The sequence below is a fragment of the Crocodylus siamensis genome, chromosome 15, assembly GCF_052110815.1.
Source record: "Crocodylus siamensis isolate JL-2025a chromosome 15, ASM5211081v1, whole genome shotgun sequence".
In the NCBI taxonomy this organism is placed as follows: domain Eukaryota; kingdom Metazoa; phylum Chordata; order Crocodylia; family Crocodylidae; genus Crocodylus; species Crocodylus siamensis.
The window spans coordinates 6,822,153-6,843,274 of record NC_143409.1 but is presented as its reverse complement, the minus strand read 5'-3'; the positions used below and the strand labels follow the sequence as shown (position 1 = coordinate 6,843,274).

At 46.8% G+C, this 21,122-nt stretch overlaps 1 protein-coding gene across 1 annotated transcript in view; it reads right to left on the bottom strand.

The window, feature by feature from the left end:
* CHSY1 (chondroitin sulfate synthase 1) overlaps window positions 1–20,904 on the bottom strand; it is a 97,517-nt gene extending 76,613 nt beyond the window's left edge. Inside the window, exons 1-2 of the mRNA XM_090028970.1 lie at window positions 20,174–20,904; window positions 7,124–7,619 (exon numbers count right to left, since the gene is read on the bottom strand). Of these exons, the coding sequence (XP_089885096.1) occupies window positions 7,124–7,619; window positions 20,174–20,472 (795 nt within the window). The 5' untranslated portion in view covers window positions 20,473–20,904. The remainder of the gene's footprint in view (window positions 1–7,123; window positions 7,620–20,173) is intronic.
* Window positions 20,905–21,122: the final 218 nt, after the last annotated feature.

Genomic DNA, 21,122 nt, shown 5'->3' with positions numbered 1-21,122 from the left:
ACTGGCTTTTATGCGGTCGGCTGCTTTGGCATACTCGGGACTACGTGTCTACCAAACCAGACCAAAGTCTACAGTCATTCCTGGTAATTATCTTGGGATTTTAACTCCAGGCAAGTTCTGTAAAGAAAGCAACATTTTATGTAAAATGGGTCACATACAATCAAGGCTTTGCTAGGTCGACCACATGGGATTTTAAAGAACCATCTTTTCTGCTCCTCTGTACAGAACTTCCATCCGTTCTTTAAACACAAGGACAGACGTGCTCCCTTTGCATGCACCCAGCACAACACACCTAGCCCTGGAAGCAACCCCACAGCAAGATGCTGGGCCACCCGCAGACACTTCAGCCCTGTTTGTTTTAAGCATCCCTCTTCTCCCCCAAAACATCTTATATCTATTTCCAACCTACAAAACAGTTTGGGGACCTTTCACCTTGGAGGCAGGTCTCACACCCCCAGCTTAATACTGCTGCAATGGAAGTTAAAGACAGCTTTATTGCTAGAGTGGAGATCAGATCCCTTCTCCAATAGATCTGCGTTTTTAAAAGAGATTGCAATCTGCTTTACAGATTGTGCCACAGCTTCATGGCTTGCCAAATACCCGCTTGGAAAGTGCTGTGCCTATTACCGCTAAAGGCATTTTTAAGGCGCTATACGAAAAGACCAGCAGCTCTTAACAGATGAGTTGCTTTGTGCACCTGGTCTATATTTGGAAGCAGCGAATGGACTCTGGCCTTTTCCCTACTTTGTTTCCCTGCAAGTCCTTCATACACTGAGACAAATCTTTAATAAAGTTTGCTGCAAACTCATGAAGACTGCTACAAAGGGCGGGGGGGGGGGGGGGCATGAAGCAGGCGCAGGCGATTTTAAATAGGCTATGGCCCTTTCAGCCTCTTGCCATGTGGAGTCCAGAGGCCAGGCACTGTATAAGCTCCGTATAATGTTAACTGAAAGCATTTGCAGAAAGTTTGTTTTCACACCCTGCTTTTCATACACAGTCATAACAAGCAGTGCTGTAGGGCTCCAGCCTGGTAGAGACAGAATGGCCTTTTCACAAGCTCCAGGAAAGAGGAGCTAAACAGAGAACTTCAGATCTCCGAATAATTTTTCCCTCCAGATGGTTTCTCGAGGAATAAACTCAAACCTTCAGACCTTTCTCTCCCTCCACGTGCAGATCTTAATTAAGAATCTGGGATGAGTGGGTATTTTATTAGAGTTCTTTATCCAGCCACGCAATGAAGGATTAGCCTTTGCTGACTTGCGCTCGGGGTAATGACTAATCCTGGTAGCTCCCTCCGTTCAACCAGTGACAGGGATCCAAATTCCTAACAGACGCGCTGAATTTCAGAGCGTGCATAGGGAAGATCTGATGTACTTTTACTTGACAGTAAGGTAGTGTCACCAGGACTTCAAGCAGTGCAATGCAGAATCTTCCAAGCTCTCCGTTTCGACAACTTGCAGCTTAGACATTTACTTAACTAGAGGCAGATTAGGCATCTATCACTTCACGAAAACTGGGTCAATCTCTAACAACATCTACGCAACATGCAACTCAAATGCAAGTGCACATCATGTACTCTCCACGCTCCTGCAGGGAAAGGGAGTGTGACTAAGAGGCCAGGATTCAAAAATAAAAGTAATGCTGCTAAACCTGACCGAGCTCCTGTAACAAAAGCAGCGCTGGTCTCCAACCTCCTCAGAAAAATCAAAGGCATTTTGCAAACAAAAAGACAAAACACATCTTCTGCCAAACTATGCCAATGTAGGAGTGCAGAACCTCTCAACCCACCCCCCCACAGGCTACATCAAATCTCCACCTCTTCCCCAAAACACTTCCTTTGATCAAGTATCCAAAGTTGTCCTGTGGTTTCCCTAGCCAGCATCCCTTTAAAAAGGGAGGAGGAGACCTGCTCAAGTAGATACTTCAGTTGCTACAATGGACCGGTTATCTCAGCTTGCTCCTATACGCTACTTTAAATAAGTTAGTCTCTAAGGGCGCCTATATACACGTTCACCAAGACTGCTCCGATGAGCTGTAATTACAGCACCTTGGAGAACACTTGACTAACAGAGCCTTCTGGAGTGTGGTAATTAATTGGGTAATTACCATGCTCCAGCAGACTCCAGCATCGTATGTAGGAACATCCCCATGCTGAAAAATGGTGGTGGGGGTCCTTTGGCTAAAGCTCATTGAATGAGCTTTAGTTAAAGTGCCCCTGCTGCCATTTTTCAGCACAAGGACACCAATACACGAGGCTCCAGGCACTTCAATTAGAGTGGCTCCCAGAGCTTCTCTAATTAAAGCGTCCACCTAAGGTACCACCATGGCCCTCCTTCTGCTTGACCTCAGACTAATGCAGCAACTACCTCTTTATCCTTATAGAGATGTATAGGAGCTAAATCACTATACATTTTAACCCTGAATGAAACCAGTTACACCACTTATCTCCTACAGGACCAGGCAGATGGAAGAACTGCAATCATGACAGCTCATACAGGTGTCATTCCAAACCAGTATAAAGTATTTAACACCCTTTAGTTAAAATTTAAAAAGTCGTACAGAGCTATTCCTCTTTCACAAGGATGCAGGACTCTTCCCATTCTTACACTGCCCCACTTCTATGGCACTGAAGGAAACAAAAGTGGTTGATGACCAGATGGAAGCAAAATGGCACTGACGGTTTCCATCAGAAAGGAAGCTAATTGCTTGGACAAAAAATGGTGAAGATCTCCAAAGCCAGGAACAAGCACTGCTCAGCACAGCCACAGAACTCCTAACCGCAACAGTACTGAATAAGGAGGTTGCAGACATGCCCGAGGAAAATGCCAGACTCAGAAGGAGACTAGAGACCAAAAGAGAGGTGGTGTTGGGCAAGACGCCAAGAACTCTGTACTAGAACCAAAGCCAACTTTCTTCAGGCTCAGTGGTCCAGCACTGGGTCAGCACACTACGTCAGGAAGAAAGCCAGCAGGGTCTTGTTCTCCAAGCCGAGAAATGCACAAAGAGTGGGAAATGGCTGGGGGGGGGAGGGGAGGATTGGAGAGGGACAGAAAAAAAAACCCAATATTTTAACCAAGATACTTTCTGTTCAAGCCAACAGCAGATTACATTTGAAACACTTATATTCTTAGGACAGAATAAACAAGCCCCAACAAGTTCAACTCAGCCCTTTTTGCCCAAGAAAGGGAAAATAAAAGTTAAGCTTCCAAGTTTCCTTGTTGGGAGGAAGGAGGGTGGAGGGAAAAAGGTCTTAAAAATCCAAGATCCCATCTGCTCTTTGTGGACATCAGATGTTCCACGATTCTGTTTGTTCTAGGCATAATCCTACTTACTTCCAGCTCTTGTGCAATGCATTATGGGCCAACTATGCCTTGGTTAGCACACAGGGCATACCACCAACAGGCTCAGCACTGCACAAAATACTCAGACCAAAAATGAGGAGGATGTCTGTTGGAGGGATCTTACAATTGAAGGGCACGTCTATCTAGCGGTCACTACCTTGATTATAGCACACAAAGAGTCATCTGACCTAGCATTAAACTAGGTGTTCAGGTATTGCTAACAGCACAGCCACAGCATTACAGAATTCAGCAGAGGCTGCAACCCCCTTCCTTAAAGTACCTAACTATAAAGGCACACTGGGCTCTGCGATTCTGTGGTTATACTGCTATCAGGAACTTAGGTACAACTGTGCAACCTGTGCTCACAGCAGTGACTGGAGCACAGGCATACCTTAAAGCTGATGCTACAAAGCGTGTGCACTGGAAAACCTAGAGAAAGGACTATCTGAGCAGAGGGGCCCTTTTTCCCCCATGAAAAACTTTCTTCTTGTAGATATTACAGCAGCAAGTCTTTAGGAAGCTTTGAATGAGTCTAGGCTGTGGAGGGCTTAAATGAAGCAAGCCTGGGAACGCACTGTGTGCCTCACACCGCAGGGAGAAGAGGAGAGGAGGCAAGTCTCAGGACTGATAGTGTTAATCAAAGGCAGGAGGAATAAAAATGTGGACACTGGTGATATGACAAGTAATGAGCTTAAATTGCAGCAAAGGAGATTGAGGATACACATTGGGACCATTAACCCCTGGGACAGATTACCCAGGGAGGATGGAGAATCTCCATTCCTGGAGGTTTCTAAGAAGACGTTAGGTAAGCGTCTGTCAGGACCACATAGGTGTGGCTGATCCTGCCCTGGGGGCTAGTCCCTTCCTCACCATTTTCAGAGATGCCAGGCTTGAAGAGGCAGGTTCAGGTGAGCCAGCAGAAGGATGTGACTTGACCAGAAAAGAGGACCACAAACAAAAGTCAACAGGAGAAAGGCAGCGGTGTAAAGGAATGGAAATAAAGAAAAAAGACTTTCAACCTCCCACCAGGGGTAAGAGCAACGGTGAGTGGAGCTGGAGAACACCCCATAGGGATGCCCCCAGGAGATGAGAGGTAAAGTCCTAGTAAACTCTTGCTCTTACAAGCAGCTCCTGCAGAAGTCCCTACATATTCACACAAAGAAAGCCGTGACGATCTGGGCTCATGCTGTAACCTCCGGGATTGAAAAGTTTGAGTGCCTGACAGGGGAGGGGTTGAGGTAGCTGGATTCAAGCCCTGCATGAACAGGAAGGTGGGAACAAGATCAGGGGTATCCTACAGAACAGGGTGCTCACGCCTGAGTGGGACAAGGGTGGACAAGTGGGCCTTTCCCCGCAACCAAACACTGCAGTTCAGTCATCCTGGCCTCCTGCTTGACAGCCACAAATACACTCAAGACATGGAAAATGTTGCTTTTACACCACGCTTTCCTAACACAGCTGCGTTCTATCTTAAATAAAAGTCCCTAGAATCATTTAATCCAGTTGTCTGGGCAATGAGGGAACCAGATCAAAGCCCAAATTATGACAGTGTTTCATTAACAAAACCAGGCCCCATTGCAATGAAAGTGCAACAACTCCTCACACAAAAGTAAACGTGCTTTCATCGCTGAAGCAGCTACCCCAACTGTTCTCGTCTCCTGAATCCCTCACATCTCGCACAGGATTACATTTCAAGCTCTTGCTGTTTAGTCTCCTTACACATGCACTAATTGTAAACGTCCGCTGCACTGGAGAGAAGATAATGTCATGGACAGGGTAATGCAAACAGCTCAGCCCCATTACTTTTCCTTGGCATTAGCCACTGAATTCTGCTATAGGGCACAACACAGTACATTGAAGTGCATCTCTCCTCCCAGATTTCAAGCCAAATCCTAGTCTTCCTGAAACCACTGGGTCTTTCCATACCAGGATTTGGGCCTTCTAACAAAGTTTCCAAATGCTGTGAGATGCAGACATTGACCCAGGACTCATTTCAAGGTAGCAGGAGAATAGTCTTTGGGCTCTACAGCTATTCTGAGCAAGAGAAACAAGTAAGAAATGGATCCAATTCTTCCCTTTACAGCACCCAGCACACTGCACCATGCCCGCGATTGTGTGTCTACAAGCACAGAGCAAGGGGTCCCACTGCCACTTGAAAAGACCTACTCTGGAGATTTCCTTGGTCTCCAGATCTGGTTTTTTAATGTACAAAAACGTCTATGCATGTCAAGATTAAAGGAGTTGGAACGGTCTCTTCCGTCTCGAGGGGCCTAATACAATGAGCTCCAGATTGGGTTTACTAAGAACTAAATGGTAACATCTTGGGGTAAAACGGTCAAGAATTTTCTCCAAAAAAATAAAAGGGGCATAGCTCTCACGAGTTAGAAACGTATTACGACAGTCTTGCACATTAGAAAAATCTACTTGCTGCGGAAGCCCCCACAAAGACAGCACCACACTATGCACAAAGAGCAAACACGCAGGCAAAAAAATAAAGAGGAAAAGGTTTCTTTACTGTTATCTTTGGTGTTCACCCCAACATCAGCAGGTGAGGCCATCTTTCAGAGGCTTCTCCAGAACTGGGGCCCGATCGGGTGTGACACGGAATCACAGCTTGAAGAACCTCATGGCAGTAAGTTCAGCAGAAAGATTCCCTGCCACAGTAACCAGCCGAACCTGGCACCTTAAACTACAGCCTTGCTGTCCGAAAGGGTGAAGGAGTGCAAGTAGCAGACGGCACAGGCAATCACAGTTTCTTCGGGGCTACGACAATCCCAGTCAGATCCACGTGGACAGACCCTTGTTGCAGTGCAGGTGCAAGGCTCCACCCAGACTGGCCAAAAGCAGCAACTCAGTGCAAGCAAGGGGCAGTCATGCTGCATTTGCAGGCACCCCTGTGCAGGCCATTCTCTTTTTACCTGCAGACTTAGTATGCAGTGTGAACAATGTCAGCTCCCAGAAAGATTAAGCTACTGTCTGGCAACAGCAATACGTGGGGGGCAAGAGGGGACGATGAGGAGTGAGGCAGATGGCTGTACGGCTGGTATGCCACAGCAGTAGCAAGCAGTGCAATAATGCTATGGTTATTGTTCAATACCGACTCCAAAGACAGGCACAGCTCAGTACAGACTGGAGGCCAGGCACATTCATGTTCCAGACCTAGCTCCAACAACAAGCATGAGTCAAGGCCTTAACATCATATGACCGTGTGGGTGCCAAGTGCCTCTGAAAAAAATCAGGCCATTAACCACTTTAATTTAGCTCTCCCCATCAATTTTCCTATTGCAAAGCAGGGAAGATGAAAATTTATACCTCGTGGCACAAGGGTGTTGCTGGTAGGGGAACACTCGACTTACACCACTCCTTCATTTATGCTTGTAACCTCTAGAAGACTAAGCGAAAGAAGAAAGAGCGTTTCCCCTCCCCTCAACCCCATAGTTCCTTAATTTTTATGACGGGTGCCGCTGTTTTCCATCACATAAGCGATTTCTCTATCTGTATGGGTCTTTCATGGGACAATGAGAGCAAAAAATTAAGACCTAGAGCCACTTAAGTGTAAAGCTGCAGAAAAAGGCAGGGAGCTCTGGGTAAGCACAATACCCACAGCAACTCTGAACCAATTTTAGATGGATCATAAACTAACCAGACCTCAGGTTGGATGCACACCCTTCATTTTTACTAATTACATGCAATTATCCTAGCCCCAGGACAATATGCCCAACACCTCACCCTCAACTTCCCACCCCTATGCCACCCACACCTGCTTTTCTTTGTGCTCTTACCTCATAAGACCACACGCACTGCACTCCCGCAAATCTCCGCACACAGCGCCCCACTTCCACATCTTCATGGGTGGTATACATCTCTCGCAGGCACTCTCCGATATGAGGCACCATTCTGCGCAGCACTTCCCGGCTCATGATCACTCCTGGGCCCCCCATGCAGAAGTTCTCACCAGGCTCCAGAGCCAGTTTCCCCATCTCTTCAGTGGTGCCAAGCCCAGTCTGTCCAAGGAAGAGGGGCTCGCTGCTGTTCAGGCTCCGGAGGAAGTTCTCCAGTTTATCCCCTTTGATGTAAACATCATCATCCGCCCTCATAAACCATTCGTATTTGTCCAAGTAGTGGTCATGCATGTACTTCAGCATCATGAAGGATTTCTTCTGGGGAGGGTAGGAGTCATCCACACCTGGCAATGGCACTATCGGGATTGGAATGGAGGTGTCAGAGCCCTCGCTGGAGAAGAACTCAACTTTGCCAGGTATGGTGTTGGACCAGGTCCTGGATTTAAAAAGAGAAACCACAAGCAAACCAGAGGTACTAGTTAAATACACAGACTTAGACAGCACACACCACAGTACAAATGAAACATGCAGAGAAGCAATGCAAGAGACCCATTAGCTTTAGCAGTTTTCTTTCCAGTTCTCTCCTAGTGACATCCTTCCACTATACCAGCAAAGAAGAGTCACTGCATCACTGTACGTGTTGCATGAAGGTGAGAGTGCCACGGAGAACATGCGAAGTATCCTGACAGGACTTTGTCTGGGCCTTTAAAGCAGGTTGATGCTATTACCCAACTTGGTAATAGAAGAGGGATGGGGATTTTTAAAGTGCTCAACAGTTGCCCCACTGACATCAATTGTCAGTCTCCCAGTCAAACCGAGTTAGGTCAATGCTGATGATTATTGGAAAAAAAAAAAAAATCCCACTTTTTTTTTTTTTTTTTTTAAACAAAGAACTATGCGAACATAAAGGGCACAGACCAGTCAGTGATAGATGAGAAAACACCATGTGGGACAGCCCGAAATCCTGCCTGCATGTTTAATCCTCTACCTTTTGTCCCCAGAAAGGTGACTCAAGTCATGAGTGATGTGGCAGGAAGTGAAGAATAGATTTTTTTTTTTTTAAATTAGCAACTGTAGGAGAGTTCAAGCACAACGGGCTTCAGGTTCTCAAAAGCTTTGCCGCAAGTTATTCAGCCCATGGTCCCCCTGCCCCTCCCAAGAAAGGCTGTGGGAACTCAGAGAGTTCAGAAGTGCCGACTCCTGCAGAACAAACAGATGACAAATTTCACATGAACTCGTGAAGAAGTCTGTGCCCATGGGAGAGCTCCTGCAACTACCCTACCAGGCTGGAGTATCCTCTACCCAGGAGCTGAGGAAAGAGACTCCTGGTAAAGAGCTTTCCTTTCCCCTTGCAACAGTCTGAGAACCAGAAGGTAAGGGTGCTTCAAGCTTGCTTGTCCTGCCCAGCCAGAGATCCAAGGAAAAACAACCCCAGAGTATGGCAAAGGGCTACCAGGACTCCCAACCAACGGGCTCTTCTCACTCACTATTGCGTTATGGCTCCAAATGTCACAAGCGGCCTCCACTCCATTTTATTCCGAGCTCTGGCACATTTTGCAAGCCCTGGCACCCAAGTGATTTAGGGTCCCAGGAGCTTATGATGGCTTCAGACACACAGCAGAAGAACTGAAATATGCAGTGAAGGATCCCAGAAGTAGAGGGGAGAGACAAGGAAAAGCCTAACGGCCCCCACTGGAGCTAAGAGAAGATGTCAGCCCAGGAAGCAAAGTGCTGAAGCCATGGGATTTGAGTGCTTGAGCTAAAGCACCTTTTTGTTGGGGTTTCTCGAAACCTCAAGGGGACTTGAGCTGGCTTTCCAGAGGGCTTGCTTGCCTAGGTCACCTCCAGAGCAGCAGCTGATTCACAACTCTCTTCTGAGGGCTAGCTGCAAAGAGGACAGCTCCTTGCTCTCCTAATGCAGGGGGGTTACACAGGGATGCACCCCAGCAGGCAAAATGGGGAGAGCTGCTCCAAAACCTAAGAGGAAGTTTGAGAGAGGGCACAGAGACGGAGGAAGCGAGCCCAGCAAGAGAGGTATGGCCTATGCAATCAAAGCCGCTCTTATAGCCAGGAGAATTTTTATGCTGCTTAACACAAACAAGGGCCCCTAAAGACACAGCATCTGTTTTACGCCCTTTGGCAAAACCTGCCTGCCCCAGATGGACATGGGAAGCTGGCCTCTTTATACCACTTGGAAGAGGTGTAGAATGAGTCCATTTTAAGTCAGACTCGAGAAAACATCGTCTCTCTAGGGACAATTCTAAATTACATAGATATTAAAAGTTTGCACTCTTACTCCCAATCTGATGAAGTTTACACTATTGAGTATTGTTTTCTCCAATTTCTACCGACAAGAAGGACAGAGTGTGTATTCGAAGTCAGAAGATGTGGAAAATACTTTTTAAAAATCGGCAACTGGAGAGGTTTTTCCTTCTCCTATATAAAGTAGAGTATTTTCTAGTTATGTTTGGTAGCTTTGTTCAGAATGTAATCTGCATTCAGAATCTGATGCGAAAACATTCTCGAGGTGTGAAAAAGAATAGTGTTCCTTAAATGTATCATTGCTATTTATACCAGGTGTTTCTAACCATAATTTTCAGACCAAAAATAGAGTCAGATATGATTGGGCCATATAAATCATCTTAAAATCTACAAAGCGAGCCAGTATGAGACCATCTATTTAAAAATATTCCTATGAATTAAACCAGAAGTTCCATTTAGAAAGCTTACAAGGTTATTTTAATGTTGATTACCCAAAGATTTGTGCAGCTGTAAAGTGAACGGATAGAACTACAAAACCGCTATATGCCAAGTTTCAAATAAATAAAACCGATCCTTTTAAAAACCATGCATCTTTACCATTTGAGTTTAGGACTGAAATATCTAATGCGTCTTAGTGCAGGCCCTGAATTACTAAGTTTCCCAACACCTGGTGAAGTCTATGGACAAAACTCCTGCTGACCATGATCAGAGACACAAGTCGGGCTTTTTAACTGCCTCACTGATGACTAATGAGCAACACAATTGCTTATAAAAACTCTGTCCTGCTGCAGCAGGGAAACCAGACTGTTTTAAGAGAGACAGACGTATCCACACCTTTAGCCTTCACTATGTGTCTTTGTTTGCTCCTAACCACACCCAGGACATGGGTTTTTGTTCTGTTTTGGATGAAACACGCATCTTTTTTCACACTAATTCCTGGTATTTTATATGGGCAATATCTACTATAAGCTTAAAAATTCATTTGCCAAATGCAGCAGCCTTCTGATTGACAGCTGATCAAAAGTATATTTTGACAACTTTAAAATTTAGCTAGAAAATCATGGGGGGGGAGGGGGAGGGAGAAATAAGTGCCGAAAAACTCAATTCTCAAAAGCCTCCACTGTCATCTCTTCCCAAGGCTGCTTTTACACTAGAGAGACTCTTCTGCGTATATAGCTCCTAGCTGATATGCTGTAGTTGGTAACAGAAATAGCATAGTTGCAGGAATTTATTATGTTTAAAAGTGTTCTCCACCTTCAAATTCAGCTTTTTTTTTTTTGGTTTTTTTTTTTAAAATCAGCACCTCGATAAGTACTGGCAGGAACTGGTTTCAGCTCAGTAACAGCCACATATATCAGTAAGACTGGGTGGATGTGGCTTCTGGTGTTCAAATTTCAGTGGCCTGAAGCTATTTTAGCTTAAACCAGTGACACGTAGCCCTGGGAAGTCAGGAGATGCATGAGCAGCCAGTGGTAACCAACGAACGACAGTAATGTGTGCATCCTTAGACGAATTGTGGGCAACATGCTCTGGCTGTGCGAAGAAAAAAAAAACAAAAAAACTCTACATGATACAGTTGTACATGTTGCATTATTCATGATTTCAAGAGATACACAATGCATGAAGTACAAGAAGTGACCTTTGATAATATTTTCTGACGAGACACACTTACGGCTTGGAAGCCATGATTTGAATCGGAATTTGTCCCAGACACTGGAATATGTCCTACTCGCTTGTGGTGAAGTCACTGATCAAGTATCTCTCCTTCATTTCGTACATCAATTAAATTCCCAAGACAAGAAGGCTTGGTCAGACGCAAAGAGATTGGCTTCCAGTGTACTTTAGACCCCTGCTATATGACTTTTGACCTCTAGTCAAAAAACACATTCAAGCCCCTATCAATGTAAAAAGTTTTTCCAAAAAAATCTCTGGAAATACTCCATGTTTGCTGTCTATGTCAGAATGAATAGCTGATGACATAACAGACATAACTCGGGTCTCATGTATCCACTTATTAAGACAGAAGTTAAGTGCAAGATATATATTTCTTACATATGGGGCAGGGTACAGAAAGAGTCAGAAACCTGCACTGAAAAGGTGAATCACAACTAGCGGTTGACAGACTTATCTAAATCAACGGAAGTAAGAATAAAAACTACAGAGGACTGAATTTTCATGCAAACAACTCTATGTTTTAATTTGGATTCACTGAAGAATCAGCTTCTGATCACATGTGAGTAACCCAAGGTCAGCATTTTCATAGTCACATTTCCAGTCAACTGACCTGAGACTTCAGGGGTGGACTTGCTTGATGATAATCAGTTAGAAATGACATTCTGGCTTCAGTCACAAGGCTTTGCTCCTTCACCAGCTCTTCATGCCATGCGAGTAGACCAGGGGCGGGCAATTATTTTGGGCTGCTTACTGAGTTTTGGAAAGCCATCGAGGGTCACATGACAGGCAGCCAGGGACAGATAAATATTAATTTTCTAAACTTTTTAGGGGCCCTGCACGCTGGATAGAAGTGCCTGGTAGGCTGCATTCAGCCTGCGGGCCGCATTTTGCCCACCCCTGGAGTAGACACTGTCTGCCCAATTCCTGTATATTTTGCTTTCACTACTCACATAAGCAAGAACTGCTTACCATTTCTGCAGAACTGGTTATTCATTCTGGTAATAAAAAGCAACCAGGATATCACAGGAAAAACCCCCAGAGCCTGCCCTCTCCCACACACTTAACTAAATGAACATGACTGGGGAGTGCCAGTGTAGCACAGCATTTCCACACCACAAAGCTGCATTCAGGGTTAGAGGTTATCTATATTGCAGCCAATGTGCAACAATGCCCAGAGACATCTCAGGAACTGAAAGCACTTGTGTCTACTGAAGATCATTATTAACAAACAAGCAGCTAAGAGGTCAGTCCAGTAACCCCTTCTCACATGAGCACTGTTTTCCCACTGACTTAAAAAAAAAAAATGGGAGTACTTGCAGGACTTAGGATTTGAGGAGTAAGTTTTGCCTTCTTCAGGCCCAGTGCATGCTCTGGTTTCTCTCTGGGTGCCAGACACACAATTCCCAAACAGCAGGAGTCACCAACAGAATTAAAGCAAAGTTGAAACAAAAAAGTTGGGCAACGATAGTCCGAGCATCTTGGTTTTAAAAGTGCATTGCAGCATGGTACAAGACTGTTATAGCTTTATCAGTTAATTGTATATTTTTTCCACACATCCCTATGCACATACTGTCAATCCTGAGCCAGTCACAGCACCAGCAAAGCTGACTGCATACAAGGGAGCTGCATAAATGTTATAGTCAAACCTGTGCACATCACATCCCTGCTATCTTTTGTGGGACAAACTCCACCTACAAAGATAGGGCTAAAAAGCTGACAGTGACTATAACCAGAAATACAGGACTTCCCACGAAGTGAGACAATTAACAGAGTTAACAATGTTATTGTTAATTATTTGTGCAGGAAAAGAAAGTGCTACTTGGCACTTTGCTTGAAGCCCAGATCAGGACTTTCCCCCCTTATCTTCAGTTTCCCAAACAGTTGTTATTCATATTACCGTGCTTTGTTATCACCAAGGAAGACAGAGCAAAATAAAGCCATCTGGAACATTATACAGACAGTTCTGGCTTTGTAGAGTCCCAAATTAGAGAGGATTAAAAAAATATATATATTCCATTTTTGCCTGAGTGGGCTGGTACCACCCTGGGAGGAGACCAAGGAAGCCATTTAGTTTTCAGAAACACTCATCTTGTATAATTATGCAGCAGGGAACAACACAATTTGTGAATGCCTCGGCAAGATAATGGAGCTGGAGGAGCTATTTCTTGAATGCACAGTTCAGCTAAAGTCTGCCTTGAATTAAGGCTAGTTTTGAGCAACTGTGCTTCTAAATCATGGGTTAGGTCTCTCCAGTGAGCACTCACTAGAGATGGAGGTAATCATTTAATTCTGCTATGAAAGTCATGCACACAAAGCAATGTTTGTACCAGAGCCATGTCCGCTACTGAGGGTTTGAGGAATAAGCAGCTGAACAAAACAGGAGTATCTTCAAATTTCTGAGAGTCACAAGTGCCAAGGGTGAAAGGAAAAAGAATCCTTGATCCACTTACACACCAGAGAATTTCATACCATCTGGTACTGATAAGCTATCTTATAACATCACCACATACAACTGTCTTCTTTCTTACAAGTTAATACCTTCATAGATTCATAGACATTGGGGCTGGAAGGGACCTCGAAAGATCAGAATCCAGCCCCCGCCCCAGGGGCAGGAAGTCAGCTGGGATCACAGGATCCCAGCAAGATAAACATCCAGATGTCTTCTGAAGGCGTTCAGAGTAGGTGCTTGAACCACCTCCGACGGCAGTCTATTCCAAACCTTGGGGGTTGGACAGTGAAGAACTTCTTCCTTATGTCCAGCCTGAATCGGTCATGGAAGAGTTGGTGACTGTTCGACCTTGTCATCCTTTGGGGCGCGCTGATGAACAGACGTTCCCCCAGATCCTGGTGGTCGCCCCTGACAAACGTTTGGTGGCCACCAGATCACCCCTGAGCCTGCGCTTTTCCAGGCTGAAGAGCCCCATGGCTCTCAGCCTCTTGTCATAAGGTCTGTTTTCCTGACCTCTTGATCATGTGCTTGGCTCTTCTCTGGACTCTCTCAAGCTTCTCCACATCCTTTTTGAATTGCGGAGCCCAGAACTGGACGCTGTACTCCAGCTGCGGCCTCACCAAGGCTGAGTACAAAGGGAGAACCACGTCCTGGGATTTGCTTGAGAAGCATCTATGGATGCAAGCCAGCGTTTTGGTTACTTCACTAGCCGCAGCATCACATTGAAGGCTCGTGTTCATCTTGTGGTCAATCATGACCCCCAAGTCCCTTCGTCCATAGTGCTAGCCAGCGTAGCACTGCCAAGCCTATAAGGATGCTGCAGGTTTTTCTTTTTCACCTGCATTACAGAGCCTTTGTCTTCATGGAAAGTTACTTTTCAAAAGTTAGCACCCTAGCACTCCTGCAAAAAGACAACCCCAAAACCCTGGAATCCTCCCCAAAAAGTCTCCTACTCCAAAGCAAAAACTGCCAGTCTGTGCTCTCCTTTCCAGAAGGCCTGAAGTTCAGCCTCTTATTTTGCACCTGGAAATAAATCCAACCCCCATACCCAGCACAGCCACATGCTATAAAATCCTAAAAGCAATATACATGCATAGCAACTACTACTCCAACAGCTTTGCTGCATCAGTGCCTAAATCTCGTCAACCCAGAAAGAAAGTGGGAGCGATCACCCTTTATATAACTGGTTCTGTAAAGTACATAGCATGTTTTTGGGTCACAAATATTCAGGTTTTTCCAAGTCTCATGCCTGCACCACAGTAAGGGGCCAGACCATTAAAAGAACTTGTATTGTTATACTGGTAGTTTATTTCATATTCCAAATGCTTTCAACTAAAACATGTCCAAAGGTGTTTACTGCCAGGGGGTCTGGTTCACTTCACCTGGCCTGAAGTGGAAGCAAATGGCACTTTTCTCCAAAGGTAAATTCATGCTCCATAACACGCATCAGCTCGCTAACCTGAAAGAACCAAGCAGGAGGGATATCAGCCAGCAGGCTAGATCCCAGAGCATGTGTTTAATACAGAACTGGGATAAATATGTGTTTCCTATTATAGTCCCAGAGTGGCCAGCCGTGGGCTCAGGCAGAGAACATGAACTGCCATACACCCCAAGCCCTTCTGGGCGACCTTTGCTTAACCTTCTGTAAGCGCTCAGGCTTTTAGACTGCTCGACAATCTACTTCCTCTATGACAGTGTGAGCAGCGTGACAAAGTGTGCAGAGGGCAGTGTTTGGAAAGAGTGCCTTACGCTGGGACTTTCTGCAGAAAGATGCACACTTCAGCATTAAAACACAGGTACAATATAACGTGATCCATGGTCAAAATGGCCTCTCATGATCTTTCGCAGAACAGTTTCTAGCTTATATTTACTGAATTATCTGAACAACTTGGCTGCAGGTTCAGCTTCTTCTGCCACCCGCTGCATTAGACTTCTGCAAGTTCCTTGGCTGTATAACTGATGGGCAAAGTAAAGGAGTCGGTCTAGCAAACAGCATATGGACTGGTGCAGCTGCTCCATTTACAAGACAATGGCATCCAGGTTTTTCTGCCCTTAACAGGAGACTCTGGAGTCTGCTGGGAGGCTACCAGCTGAGTTTTCTTCTTCTACAGTCCTTTCACAATAGCTTTCTTCCACTCACAGGTCTTTATGGATAACCATTCTCTTGGCTTTGTGCTTGTATTCATTGCTCCCTGTACCTTTTTTTCTGAATTCAATTTACAGACATGCCGGGGGGGATCAAAACGGTTTCCAGGGGTGCATTTCAGCAGTCTTCATCAAGGCAAATTCAGCTAATCTGTTTGTTAGCTGGAAAACACAGTCCAGAGAATTATTTAGTGCATCAGTGCTTTCCTGAAGGGAACCAAGCCCATATTTCACCATATCATGTATTTTACCAGAAAGATTAACAGAGACTTTCAAGAAGTGCCTCCTGTTTGCACCTTTCCTACACTATAAATGGTGTAACAGCAGCAAGGTGCAGCAAACATCTGTTCTGTTCCATCAGGTCCCTTCTGGCTAAGGATTTACAGCCCCCCTCTCCTCAAGTGAACCTATAAGGCTAGAAGGTTTTGGAAGGTCCTGTATTTCTATGCCCTTGGCTCCTCTCTCAACTATAGCAAATACGTTAACAGACCTTGACAACTCCAGTCCTGCCCTCTCCAGAATCTCTCTCACAAGCTGCCCATTCTTCTTGCTCCACCTAACCATGATGCTTTTGTCAATTTAATCATCCCAATTACATAGTTGAATGCTGTGCGGCAATCATACCCCATTTAAGATTTCTTTTTCTCCCAGGAAAATGTATTCCTGCGACTGACACATCTTGTTTGTAAAAGAAACAAGAAAATGAAGAATGCATTTAGGCCTTCCACAACTGGTAACAGCTCTCAGATCTTGTCCCTTTGGTGTGCTTGCTTTATTCTAGTCATTTTTCTAGGCATTTTTTTTGTATTTATTCATCCTCTGTTCCAGATTACCCATTTCTCCCTTCCACACATTTTCTTTCCCTATACATTTATCAGATTTTTTTTTTTTTTTACTATATTTTCTGTCTCCCATGTTTGCACTATGGACCTAGATCCATCAGTGCAACTCCAACATATAACCCCACAGAAGTTAAACAATACACGCATCATACAAAGTGTAATGAATGCAGAAGCTGGCAAGAGCAATTAGTGCAAAGTAGTAAGCGATGGTTACAGCAACATGTGTCCTCAAACACCTTCCCTGGAAATCTCATGACCTCCCCCCACTCATCCCAATGGGATTTGCCCCAAAACGTGTTTGGATTGGACGCCACTCAGCAGTATTAAAACACAGATGAGGTTTCTCCATGCCAGTCTTTGCTTCATAGACTGCACAAGTATGGCACTTCAAAATATTTTCCCCATTCTTTTCTGAAAGTATCAGTTTAAGCCTAATGAGACAGATTCTCTTCTTTTCCTTCCAGGGCTTCAACCACAGTCTGTTTAAATTTAATTACAATCTACTGTTAGCCCCTTATTTAAATTGATTAAAACTTATAATTAAGCTGTACGTCGTGGAAGATTATTTTAGATTCTCTCTTTTAAACCTCCCCTCCCATTTTAAGACATTATATTTGATTATAATCAGATGCTTCCATTTCTGTTAACAGTGAAACACTTCCATTTGCTTAGTTTTGCTACACTGTTCCTAAGGCTCAAGTAAACCAGTGGTTTTCAGCCTTTTTTCATTTGTGGACCCCTGAAAAATTCCAAAGGGAGGTGTGTACCCCCTTGGAAAAATGTCAAATGGAGGTGTGGACCCCTTTGAATTAAAAGTATGAGAATACTCACAGTCACAATGGATCACAGTCATCTTTCACAGACCCCTTAGACAGTCTGCAGACCCCCAAAGGTCCATGAACCACAGGATGAAAAGCACTGAACTAAACCAAATTGTTGTTACCCACTTTTTATTACAGAAACTTCTGTAGGAGAATTCCTAATGACTTGTTTGATAGGGTGTAGCACCATGTGAATCTATCCAAAAAGTATCCAAGCTAAATTGCTAGGTCTTAACTTCAGAAATTCCAGATTTCCTAAGTGTGCCCTTGAGCATGACTCCCAATCCAGGCCTCTGAGCTAAGGCTCAAATACTCAACACTATTGGCATAGGGCACATCTATAGCAGAAAACCTTGCTCCACAACCAAAAGCTTTACACTTACAAGAGGGATTACTGCTCCAATGGGGAGAGGGGTGGATGATGCAACCAATTAACAGGATCATGGTAATGCAGCTTTCATTAGCACAGCATGTAGTAGCTCTAGTTATGGAGCAGAGCCACTTCATGTCTGTGGAGTACCTAGAACAGCAGCAGCCCCAATCTTCTTCCTCCTGTTCATCTCGCCAGCACTTATCAAGAGTGAAGGTGATTAATCTTGGTTAGTGTTCACTAGTCGTGCTTTTCGCCTGCTTTGTCCCAGCTGACTGAAAGGTCTAATGGAGAGGGGTTAATTTTACTTCTTGCTTCTTATCAAATTCCCTTCCGGATACTAACAATCAAGATGGGCACCCCCTTTCTTCCTGGCTAAGTGGATGCAGTGGTCTCAAAACCATGTTTTTTCTGCTGGACTATCAGGTCCTTGCCAGTCAGGCCAGACCTCGCTTGGTCAGCTACCTGATACCATTTAAACTAATGCAGCCTGTTCCACAGTCGGGGTGTCAAAAACTATGAAGTGATGCCCCAAGTTTAGCGGGCTAGCCTGGCTGAGGAGGGTGCACGGACACCCAGCAGGACTTAAGAAAGACCACTCAAAGGGCAGATGAGCTCTCTGTGAGCCAACAGGAGAGATGGGCGCCTCCAGGTCACTCTGCCCAGAGTCATCAGTGATGCAAATCAACTCAACTAACCTCTTAAGGAAGGTTGTTACAGCATGTAAAATGCCCCAACCGTCGCAGCAGCAGCCTGAGGTCCTCTCATGAAATCCTCTGCCCCAACACGATGCAATATTCAAAGTAAGAACACCAACAGGACCGTTTATAAAAACAAAAAAACAAAAAAAACACCACCAACAAAACTGCCTTTGCTTCTGTTTTCATGAAAACATTTCAAGTGCTAGGAACCATTGCACTTCAAGCCGTAACCTAACCCTCATGTCCCTTGAACGAGGCGTGTAGGACTTATCAATGGGAAACATGCATTGTTTAAACATGAAGAGATTATAATAGTGACAACAGGGCCCTGGCAGTTTTGGTGATGGTGGGACTTTAAGACCACTGACAAAACCTAATGAGCCCCACAGCCTTGTTCTTCAGGCTAGTCACTTCCTACCTCACATTAAACCCAAGTCTTTCAAAATCAGCTATATGCCAAGGTTCCCAATCTAGAGAATAAACCAGCTTGTTTTCACTAAATGCGCCTCTTCCAAAATCCATGACAAAAGGCATCGTTCAGTGGAAGAAAGAAGGGGGTATTAGCTGAACACACAGGCATTTAACACCATGTCCCAGTCCGTAGGAAAGTGCAAGTAAACAGGCTTGAGCACGGGTATATTTGTGGCAAACCAATGATTGTCAACAGCCTTCACTGGTAACAGTTTCACAGGTCAAGAGATGCAGGCAGTTTACGTCTGAGGCGAACAGTTCCTTGTTTTAGACACTCTGCTCGGTGAAGAAGGTTAATAACTGAGAACCAAGAAAAAGCAGAGGTAAAAGCTCCCTAATGAAAATCGGAAAAATCTGCAGACATGCAAAGGAGCCCTCAATTTTGTTGCGGGCTTCTCTCAAGCAAGAGGGTTTATTCTGCTGGCCCTACACCATCCTTGTGGGAGTGGGGCAGGGGACTCGGCCCGAATGTATTCGCCTAACGTCGATGCAGACAGCACTAAACACTGGAGCACGTTATAGCCAGTCGCAAATTTCCTTTGTCCGTTTAACTCTGCTTCGGGAGCCAGCGAGACCGACTACAGCACACGCGGACAGACTTGCCCGCTCTTTGCGTGCATCTCTCAGACAGCAGCTGGGGGAGGAACTATTTTAAGCATAGGAAAATGTGATTAGAAGAACCTGAAACTGCTTCTAACCGGCTGTCTGAAAACAAGGCGGTTTCAGGTGTCCCTTTACGACCGAGCCGTTTTTGAATCAGACCGTGAGCTCTGCGAAGAGCAGATCTTTGTGTGGCCTATCGAGGCTCCACTGTCTCTCGCAGGAAGGTCTATACAGAGGCGCCTTTTGTAAACCCTTTTCATTGGCGTCTTAGGGGCCGAGGCAGGTAATGGCACCGTCAAGAGCATCTTCAGACCCGGGCGGAGGAACCTGGAAATGCTCGTGGGGCCAGCTGTCAGCAGCTCCCTAGGCAGCGGGTCCAAAGCGAGCCCCCTAGGTGGGTTCAGGGGAAAAGGACAAAGCAAGCTCTTCCCTGACAAAGCCGCTGTGACTTTCTCCACCGAGCCGACGGGAAGCCGCACATGCAACGAGAGCAGGAACGGAAAGCATAGCCGCGCGCACACACCCACCAGCGCTTCAGGCGCTGGACAGACGTGGCTGGGCATGCAGGGAAGGGACAGGAAGCGACCCCAGCACCCCTCTCCCTCCGCCCCGGGCTGCCCAACGAGCAGGGGCTGGGGCCACGGGCACTCACCTGTGGGCCGCCACGGCCCGGCTCTGCAGGTATTTCTGGGCGGTCATGACCCCCACGAAGAGGAAGCTCTCGGCAGGCGGGACGTCGTCCCGGGGGCCGGCGGGGTCGCGGCGCCACAGCAGAGCGCCGCGGGGGTCCCCGCGCAGCCGCCCCCCGCAGCCCTCGGGGCTGGCCTGGCGCCGGTGCCCCGCTTTCTTCAGCTCCGAGGCGCGGGGCAGGATCAGCCGCGAGGCCAGGACGAAGCCCAGCACCAGCCCCAGCAGCACGCTCAGCCAGGACCGGCGGCTTCTGCCGGCCATTCCCCACGGCCGCGCCGGGCCCAGGACAGCCCGGCAGGCGGCCCCCGCCCCGGAGCGCGCAGACCCTGCCCCCGACACCGCGCGCCTGCAGCTCCTGCCCCCCAACCCTCACCTCACCTCACCTCCTGCCCCTCAAATCCTGCTCTCCTGCCCCCTCAGCAGCCCGCCCCGCGCTGGCCGGCTCGCCCCGCCGGGCCCCCCGCGGCCATGGGCGGGCGCTGTCGAGTGCGGCTCGGCCCGGCCTGGCCCGCTACGCGCTGCCCCCAGGTCCCGCCCGGCCCCGATCCCGATCCCGATCCCGGCCCATCCCCGGCTCGGCCCGGCCCGGCCCGGGAGCGAGGAGGGGAGGGGACGGGAGGGGAGAGGCAGCCACCGCCCGCCCGCGCAGCCGCTGCCTTTGGCCCCTCTCGCCCGCCGTCCGCCCGCCCCCATTGGCTCCGCGGGGACGGAACCGCTTCACGTGGCTGCGGGGGGGGGCGGGGGAGACAAAGGGAGGGGGCGGGGAGGGGGACAAGAGGGGTCTGGGAGGGGGACAAGGCGAGGAGGGCGGTAAGGAGGCGGGGCCTGACCTGGGGGTGGGGGGGTCTGGCCTGGGGATGTGTTGGGGCGAGGTCTAAGGCCATGGGGTGCCTCAGCTCGGCCCTGGGTGG